Below are 9,906 nucleotides of genomic sequence, written 5' to 3'. Positions count from 1 at the left end.
CGGAGGTGGCGGAGTTTAATTGTCGCGCGCAAGTGGTGGGGATTGTGCTTGCACGAAGAGGCAGTGTGCTGTGTGCATAGACAGATGTTCGGACAGTTGACAGTCGAAGATAGGCACGCCGGTAGACAGACCTGCGGCTGGTAGTGATAGTCGGAGTTGAGGGTGGCTGTGTAGGGGTGGTTTGGTAAGTGTTTTTGTCAAGGCAATGGGAAGAATGGAAAAATGATTGTGAAAATGAGAGGATTAAAAGAGTAAAATGCGTATGTAAAAGAGCAACACCCACTTATTTAATTTACCTTTGATTAAAAAAATATAAATAAATGATTTAAACGGATGGAATATATATACTCTGTAGTCAGAAATTAAAGTTTGTTATTGGATAAAGGGAGTGTTATCTCTCACATTTACTACTTACTAGAATAATTATGTTTTTGTTTATCTCACAATTTCTAAAGGCGTAATTTATTGCACACACTTGATAAAATATCGATCACAGTTGACATTAGTTTGGCAACGAAAATCCAATATAAAACCTCATTGGGCCTGTTTATGTCCCTTCCCTCTGAATTCAGATCTTGGTGATGACTTTGATCAACACATCTATAATAATATACACGGCGTATACAGATAAGTTTCATTACTAAATTAATATGGAGTAATGTCTAATTGGTTACAGTTGAAGATGTAGACTTTCTATAAATATCGCAATCATTCTCATTCATATATATAACTATTACACTATAAACACAGCCAAAATGTTTTCTTTCCTCCTTAGATCTTCATTTCTAGTTATTTCCATCTATCTTATCATAGTTACCGATAATTTATCGCGTGTTCAAGCACTTGTTCCGGCATCATCAACATTCAAATTAGTCAACCAAGGTGATTTTGGTGATTATATTGTTGAATATGATGGAAATTATAGAGCTCTTGATGTCTTTACTAGCCCTTTTCAACTTTGTTTCTACAACACTACTCCAAATGCATACACTCTTGCTCTAAGAATGGGTTTGGTTCGGTCCGAGTCCCTTTTTCGATGGGTGTGGGAAGCCAACCGGGGAAACCCGGTTCGTGAGAATGCCACCCTAACATTTGGAACAGATGGCAATCTTGTGTTGGCCAATTCTGATGGGCGGATCGCTTGGCAAACAAATACTACCAATAAGGGTGTTGTAGGGTTTGAGTTGCTTCCTAATGGTAACATGGTGCTCCATGATGCCAAGGGTAATTTCATTTGGCAAAGTTTTGATTATCCCACCGACACACTTTTAGTGGGCCAATCTTTCCGGTCAGGTGGGCCCACTAAGCTTGTGAGCCGTGTATCGGCCGAAGTTAACTTCAACGGGCCGTATAGCTTAGTGATGGAGCCCAAAAGAGTTGCAATGTATTATAAAAGCCCGTTTAGCCCGACTCCGCTACTATACTACACAATGCTAGACATGCCCAAGAGCACCCTTAAACAAGTTACTCTTGATTGCTCCCCTGACACCGAAGAAGCTTTTGCTTACGACATAACATTTACAATCCAAAATGGAGATGGTTCCAGTGGAGGAACTTCGGAAATCGCTAGGCCCAAGTACAATAGCACATTGTCTTTGTTGAGGCTCGGAATTGACGGGAATTTAAAGGTATATACGTACTCAGATAAGGTGGATTGGGCTGCGTGGGAAGCGACATTCACTTTGTTTTCAAGGGACTCCATCTACGGGTTAAGGGAAACGGAGTGCCAATTACCGGAAAGATGTGGGAATTTTGGTCTATGTGAGGATGATCAATGTGTGGCATGTCCTACACCAAAAGGGTTACTTGGTTGGAGCAAGAATTGCCAACAACCCAAGGGAAGTTGTGGTAGCAATTACTATAAACTTGATGGAGTTGATCATTTCTTGACCAAGTTTACTAAGGGTGATGGTCCTATGACTATAGATGCTTGTGGCAAGAAATGCAACAAAGATTGCAAGTGTTTGGGTTATTTCTATCACCAACAGAATTCTAGGTGTTGGATTGCTTTTGATCTTAAGACACTTACCAAAGTTTCTAATGGGAAACATGTGGGATACATTAAATCATAAATGTCTCATAGGGAGGATGATAAGAGGAGAAGTTATTGTGTTTGATAAATGTTCTTCCTTCGGCCGTTCTTTGTTTTTTCGTTGTTTAGTTGGAAAAAATAATAATAATAATAATAATATATGAATATGGAGTAATATTATCTACCTTCTCCTTTGGATCTTCTTTCCAACCTTCCCCTCTAATACACGATTAAAATAATATTTATCTTATCCACTTGTTTGACTTTTATTCATATCTATATGTCTATATATGTTGAAAAGAGAAGGTCGATAGCATTCCTCTATTAACATAAGTATTTTAAGGCTTCGTCATGGGGCAACAAATACGTAGGGAACGATTGCATATGTTTAAATGAACCTCCCCGGAGCTTAAGAGTAAGACGACTTGTAAAGTACTCCTATAAACATAAACACATACAGTGGATACTTCATATATGTACTCGTCTTATATTGACTGAATAGATTATACTACTTTCTCTGTTCCACCGAGTAGTTTACATTTACTTTATATTATAGGGGGGAATAAAGCAAATTGTAAACTATTGATTGAAATGGAGAATATAACGTATTGAACAAAATTTCAGCACTTCAGAATTATACCATTTTCAATATCGTTGATCAAAATTTGGTATTCCCTCCATGCTGGTCATTTGTTTACCTATTTCATTTTTAAGATGTCTCATTTATTTGTTTACCATTACATTTCTAAATTAGGAAAGTTGTTTTATAGGTAAATGGGTAGGTTGGTCATGCACATGCATTCTGATCAACTTGTCATCCGCTAACAACAGCCACGAATGGTCTCTTACTTTTTTTATTGTTTTGTGTCAAAACCAAAGGGAAACAAATCAGCGGATTGGATGGAGTATTATAGTTATAATTGTTGATCAAAATTAAAACTATCTCACATTCCAATCACGGGAGATGCAAAGTATATATGAAGCAATTTTTATTGACTATGGATCCTCTCCATTCTTTTCTCTGTCTGAATATCCTTCTATTTTCTATAATAGAACAATTATAAATCTTTATTTCTTTTCCACCCTCATCATACAATTGCCTGTTGGATCGACGCAGAACAAACTTCAGTTGAACAAGTAATTACTTCACAATCACATGCTTCATATAAACAAGTTCACTCAATTGCCAGAGATTTCACATGGATAACAACATACTTCATACTCTTTTTTAAGTCAATACTCCCAATCATACTACTTTGAATTCCAATAACGTACAAGATTACCTTAAAGTTACACATTGTTTAAGTACCACTTGCCTAATTAGTCAAGTTTTTTTAAGTGCACTTCCCATGCTTGGAAACCTAATAAATTCAAACCAATGATACTTGCTAATTAACCTAAAAAACATACCAATTTAGTTCACTAACACAAAAAAAACATAAAAAAAAAAAAAATGTGTTTCCATAACAAGCCATCAATCCTATTAATGCTCTGTTTATCATTCCTCATAATTTCCTCATCAACTGCTCAACCTCCTCCACCTCCATATAATCCATATGATTCACCTCCTCCATTTGCTTCTGCATCCGTTGACACTTTTGATTTCGTTAATGCCGGCCCTTTTCCCCCATACCGTCGAGGCGATTACGGCTCAACATTCCGTGAACTCGAACGGAGCGCATCAGACTTCACTATGTCTCTATGCTTCTACAACACCACCCCAAATGCCTACACCCTAGCCTTGGGAGTCGACCCCAGCTACTTTGTTTGGGCAGCCAACCCGAGTGACCCCGTTAAGGAGGGTGCCAAACTGTCCCTCAAAGATGACGGCAACCTTGTTCTGGTCGACGTTGATGGCCGCCTTGTGTGGCAGAGTAACACATCAAACATGGGCGTGATTGGTGTCCAGAGTCTTATTTATGGCCAATATGGTAACATGGTTCTTTACGATGCTCATAATAACACGGTTTGGCAGAGCTTTGACCACCCTACTGACACTATTTTCCCAAACCAGTTTCTCCGGGCCACTGGCCCCAAGAAGCTTGTGAGTCGGGTCTCGAGCCTAGGTGGGGTCTACAGCCTTGTCTTGATGCCCAACAGAGTGTCCCTCTACTATAAGAGTGCAAATAGTTCTAACCCAGTTGTGTATTATACAATGTTTAAGACAACCAAAACACTAAGCACTTTGCAATTTCTGGCCTACGACGAGTTCAAGCCATCCTTTAATCAGCAATTTACAGATGGTACTCAAGATCGGTATGAAATTGGGGATTTAACACCACCTGCAGATTACCATTACGAAATTATAACCTCGTTTATGAGACTCCAAAATGATGGTAATTTAAAGGTTATTATTTACCAAATAAACGATGAAGGCGATCAGGGATGGTTCCCTGGATTTAGTGTCTTTAAAGAGGATTATGCACCATTATTAACCCATCAAGTGGATAGTTGTCTACTACCTGAAAAGTGTGGCGCTTTCGGAGTGTGCCAAAACAGCACGTGTGTGGCATGCCCATCGCCTCAAGGGCTCCTGCCTTGGACTGCCGGTAAGTGCGTGCCTCCAAAATTAGGTGCGTGTAGCTTGAGGAAGGCGGCTAAGTACTATAAGGTTCAAGGTGTTGAGCATTTCTCTAGCATGTACAACAAAGGTGAGGGTCCTATGGCCTTGGCTTTGTGTCAAAGCAAGTGTAGTTTGGATTGCAAGTGTGTTGGTTACTTTTATCATCTCGAGAACTCAAGGTGTTGGATTGCTTATGATCTTATGACGTTGACCAAGTCCGGAAATCCCAAGCATTTTGGGTTTATCAAGACATCTAACTAGAGATCTATATCTACATTATATAAGGTTTATGTTTGTAATATCTGTTTAATTATGGGTTTTAATCATCGAACAAATATGTGGTGAATATAAGTCGCCACAAGGTAAGTAATTTAAGTTGATTATTTGAATAAAATAGACAAATCTTACATTGTATTAGAGCATTTCTTTCAAATTTCCTAAACTAAACGGATGAATATCATATACAATAACAAAATGATTATGTATGTTTGAGAGCACGTACCTCTGACGACTCTGAGCACTTGGAGCAACTGGTACATGTATTCTCGAGTTTAAGCTAGATTCCCAGGGAATGCACCAATGCAAAGGCTTTGTTGCCTCTGCAGAAGAACAATCCTCCCTGCGTTCATAAATTTCATATATACTAGTTGAAAGATCGCCTTCAAAATAATATCCCAAAACACATCAGAAAGAACTAATACGGAGTACCTTTTAAGCAAACGCAAGTTAAGTTTAATGTTAGTCGGACTACTGATACAGAAGTGCTACAAAAAACAAGCTAAAGCAAAAGCAAAAACTACTCTCTGAAATAGATACCCTGCTGAGATTGCTTAGCCAAACCCGAAACAGGATCTTGACAACCAGAATTACATCTCTCTCTCACTTCATCAAAAAGAATGGTGTAGTTGTAGCTACTAATGTTCCTAAAATAGCAGAATTTGCCATGGTTTTCATCATAGTTATACACTTGATGCATCCCTGCAATTCCACTAACCACAGAATCATTCTTCACTACCATAATCCCGTCCCCTTGTTGTTCGTTCCTCAAAGAACTCGAAAAAGACTCCATATTAATACCCGATTCCTTGTCCTCGTTGAATCCCAATGTTACATTACTAACCAAAGTATAGCTCTGTTGATTTCCAATCTGGTTGCCATAGTAATACATTGGAAACCTCTTATGTGATTCAATCTTATAATATGGAGCGGAAGAAGACTGCATCTTTGCAGTAACACTAGTGTTAAATTCTATAGTCCTGTTTACTATCTGCAAGTTCCCATTATTACTCAGTGTCATCAAGTTCCTGAAATCGAATTTCTGAACTGAAGTCGTCGTAATGTTGCCATGAGATGATACCACCCAACCAGAAGACTTGATGAATCTACTAGCACCAGTAAAGAACTCCCCATCAAGACCCTGAAAATTCGACCTTGATCTCAAGTTTAGAGGCTTAACATTGTTCTTCAAAAGCTGCCCTCTTGTCGTCCTCTCCTTATCGTCCACCCAAAGATGCAAATTGGCATCAACAAACCAAACATTAAGCGAATTAGTGACAGTAAAACCAAAAGAATGCGACTTTTCATCCAACAACATACCCAAAAAGGGAGTAATTTCAATGTCATAAGAAGGAACATCAAACGATCCAATACCGGTAATCGGCCTCCAAAGTAGAGGATTAATCCCACCAGTGAAAATCACAGTAAAAGGACAAACAGCACCAACTAACTCCCCGTCTATACTAACCAAAACCTGCCTAAAATTCCCATTTCCATTCCCTTTAGTCAAATTATTCGCAACCAAATACTCATTAGGAAGATTACTATCCCAAAACTCGTCGTTTTCATTCTACGAAACATAAACCTCTAACACAGCTCTATACACATTCACAGGAATCACCATTTGTCTCGACTCAACCTGAGTAAAATTCTGAATTTGAAACCACAACCCATCATTCAATGGCAAATTCCTCGAAAGAGGCAGAACTAAATCCGCCCAATTGCGGTCATTTAGACCCGGGTTCTCGGCCGGGTAAAAATGAAAAGTGACATTAACATGATAAACCCCAGTATAGGTGTGATCAACCACATTACCAAGATAAACCACTAAACTCTGATTGGACTGCATAAGCAATGAAGCATACTTAGAAACATCCTTTTGAACATTCCAGAAGATTCCGGAACGAGTAGGCTCGGCAGTTGAGCTTCGCAGAAGCTCCACACCACCGAGCCAGACGCCGAGAATGCGGTCAAACTGACGACCTTGGCAGGCGGCGGAGAAGTCAAGGATAACGGTTGAGAATTGGGAAAGTGGCGGTGGCGCGTAGGGGACACGCGCAGGGGGTTTATTGTAAGTGTAGGCGAAGTGGTGTTGGAGGATGTGGTAGGAGTATGGGGTGGTGTTTGGATGGTTTATGGGTTTGGTTACTTCGAAGAAGGGTTGGGGTGATGGGGTTGACCCGACCCGGGTTGGATAAGGAGTGTCCGGGTTCGGGTTCGGGTTCGGGTTTGGGTTTGGGTTGGGGTGAGGGGTGCGGTGTGGTGGGATTGCTGTGGAATGATGGAGGAGGGCGATGGAGGTGAGAAGGATGTATAGCAATGTGGACTTCATTTGGTGCCTTTGGTGGTGTTGACTAAGTTTCCAAGTTGTAGTAAATGTAGTGTTTTAGGTCATAGACTCATAGTTCACTTGTTCGTTAATTGGAGTTTGAATTAATGAGATATGCGCCTTCTTAGGTCATGTACTCACTCATGTTCTTTTCCGTTTATTTTCCGCTTTCATTCAGCTCACTTCAATTCATCTCAATTTATCTTCTCTATATTCATCTCAGGAAATTTCAATTCAGTTCAGTTCAATTCAATTTAGTTTAGCTCCTTTCAGCTCAAAAGAACATAACCTTAATCTATTCATATAGGAGCTTTTTTATTTTTTAGGATATATCAGCACCTTATTAATATTTAATATTTCACTCCATTGTATTTTGATATGAAAAAAATGAAACGGAAAACTAATTAAAGCGCGAAAGTGGTAATTAGGCCCCTTAACTTTGTTCAATTGTGAAATTAGGCCCCATAAGTTTTATTTGGAGCAATCAAGCCCCTTCAGTTTCACCAAAAGTGAAATTCAACCCAATTTTCATAATTTTCACCAAATTCTTCTATTAAAATCACTTTTAATACAATTTATCAAACATAAAATATTTTTTTTTAATAATTTTAGAACTTTTATATTTATATTAAATATTGAGAATTGTTTTATTTTGAATTTTATAGTATATAGACAATTTATTATATATGTATGAATATTATATAAATTATAAACAATTTACTAAATATATATGTAAAAGTGTTCTTCAATGATTAATAAATTATGTAGAAATTCCTAAAGTTGCAATTAGTAATTTTTAATTATTTAGGTGCTGTTTGGCCCGGTTTTTAAAAGTACTTTTTTCACTGAATAAGCACAAGTTAGGCCAAACAATCAATTTTAAAGAAGTTAAAACAACTTATTTTAAGCCCAAAAGCAAATTTCGAGAGCTAGAAGTAGAAGCACCAAATTACAATTTGGTGCTTCTAGCTTTTACTTTTATCTTAAAGATTTTTAATGCATAAATGACAAATTGTATGCTGTAAACATGTCAAAATAAAATAAAATTAATACTTATTAATTCATATTTTTTTCATTCTCTACAAATCGAGACCCATCTTAATATACTTTTAACAAAAAATTTCATTTTTCATCCGCTTATGTAAAAAGTCTTGTTGAGAAGTCATTTTTTTTGTAAAATGTTAGGCCAAACACCAACAGTTTTATCAAGAAGTAGCTTATTAAAAAGCTCATTTCTAAAAGCAAAAACAGTTTTCCTAAAGCGAGGCCAAACATGCCCTTAATAAATTGTTTAATACTAATATAAAATGTTTTTAATTAAAATTCTTGTGAAAATTTTAAAAATGAAGTTGAATTTCACTTTTGGTGAAACTTAAAGGGGCTTGATTGCTCCAAATAAAACTTATGGGGCCTAATTTCATAATTGAACAGAGTTAAGGGGCTTAATTACCACTTTCGCGCTAATTAAAGGGAATTGAGTAAAATTATAAAATGTGTATTTTTATGAAAGTACTTTTTTTTTTCCGATAAAACTACGGATATCATTTTATAATTTTCTCCAGTTTTTGAAATGATTTTTTTAACAGGAACCTAATAGTAAGTATGTGTTTTATTTTCTAAAGTAATCGTTATTACATTATAAAAAATTTAGCAACTTATAATCTATAGTTTAATACCAATTTTATTTTATTATAATGAAAAAAATCATAATTTTGAATTTAATTAAAAGATTAGAGTATAATTAATATTTATAATTATAATAAGATTATATTTTAAGAAAAAGATAATAGTTTATTAAAAGAAAGTTTTAATTGTTTTAAGTAGATGCATTTTAGAGGGGAAATTAAGAGAATTTTTATTCTCTTAGTAGTAAGAGTATTGAACACACAGTTTCATTACTATTCTAATTTGATGAAGCAAATGCCTCGGGAAACTAACCAAAGAATTTCATCATTTCTATTCTCTTAGTAGTAAGAGTATTGAACACACAGTTCTCTCCATTTCTTAAAAGAAATGGATGGTCCATTTCTTTTTAACGGACCGGATCGTATTCTAGCTTCATCCAAAGGCTCCAATTTTATGCATGAAAATAAAGAGAAAATGGGTGTAGAATAAAACCTATTATTATATGAATCTTAGAGAGGAAATGGAGAGAAAGGAAATGGAGAGGATCCTCATGCGTTGTTTATACCTCGCAAACGACTTAACTAGTAATTTGTGAATTGCAAAAGCTCGATAGAGACGAAATCAAGTTCAGACAACTCATTTTTGGATTTGGTTGAGTCGTCTCACGTAAAACAAGTAATGAAGGAGACCATTACTACACTCTTAATCCTACACAACCCAAATTTGAACTAAACCGAACACTGACAAAGGGTCCACGTCATCAAGATGAGGGTAAGACGTTGCTTCGGCCTTTGGAGTGCAAGGCACGAATTTTCAAATTGATAAATAACATTAAAAAAAGTAACATACTCCAATAAATAAGGAGATGATGTGCAGTGATTAGTTTTTTTTTTTTTGGTACAATAGAGGGGACAAACCCCGAAAATAAAATGCGAACTAGAAAGTTAAAACACGAGGGGTAGTAACCCCTTGAATGTCCTCGCGCAAGATGATCCATAAATCAGGAGGAGGAGCATCCAACACCTTCAAATCTGTAGTAAAGAGAACACCTTGATTAACAAACCAATCACCAGCTCGATT

At 36.8% G+C, this 9,906-nt stretch overlaps 2 protein-coding genes and 1 pseudogene across 2 annotated transcripts; 2 read left to right on the top strand and 1 right to left on the bottom strand.

The window, feature by feature from the left end:
- Positions 1 to 428: 428 nt before the first annotated feature.
- Positions 429 to 2,221, top strand: LOC141616958 (epidermis-specific secreted glycoprotein EP1-like). Its single transcript, XM_074434127.1, has one exon. It carries the CDS (start codon positions 756 to 758, stop codon positions 2,070 to 2,072), a length of 1,317 nt encoding a protein of 438 aa, XP_074290228.1. The 5' UTR covers positions 429 to 755; the 3' UTR covers positions 2,073 to 2,221.
- Positions 2,222 to 3,204: 983 nt separating this feature from the next.
- Positions 3,205 to 7,281, bottom strand: LOC141616957 (peptide-N4-(N-acetyl-beta-glucosaminyl)asparagine amidase A-like; annotated as a pseudogene).
- Positions 3,486 to 4,856, top strand: LOC141620320 (EP1-like glycoprotein 4). The gene has a single exon (XM_074437225.1). It carries the CDS (start codon positions 3,486 to 3,488, stop codon positions 4,854 to 4,856), a length of 1,371 nt encoding a protein of 456 aa, XP_074293326.1.
- Positions 7,282 to 9,906: the final 2,625 nt, after the last annotated feature.

Source organism: Silene latifolia, chromosome X (assembly GCF_048544455.1).
Source record: "Silene latifolia isolate original U9 population chromosome X, ASM4854445v1, whole genome shotgun sequence".
In the NCBI taxonomy this organism is placed as follows: Eukaryota; Viridiplantae; Streptophyta; class Magnoliopsida; order Caryophyllales; family Caryophyllaceae; genus Silene; species Silene latifolia.
Note: the sequence above shows the minus strand (reverse complement) of the source record. Positions and strands in the feature narration are given on the sequence as shown.

Excerpts from the sequence above, each read along its gene's own strand:
- LOC141616958 (XM_074434127.1), top strand. The coding sequence starts at position 756 with ATGTTTTCTTTCCTCCTTAGATCTTCATTTCTAGTTATTTCCATCTAT.
- LOC141620320 (XM_074437225.1), top strand. The coding sequence starts at position 3,486 with ATGTGTTTCCATAACAAGCCATCAATCCTATTAATGCTCTGTTTATCA.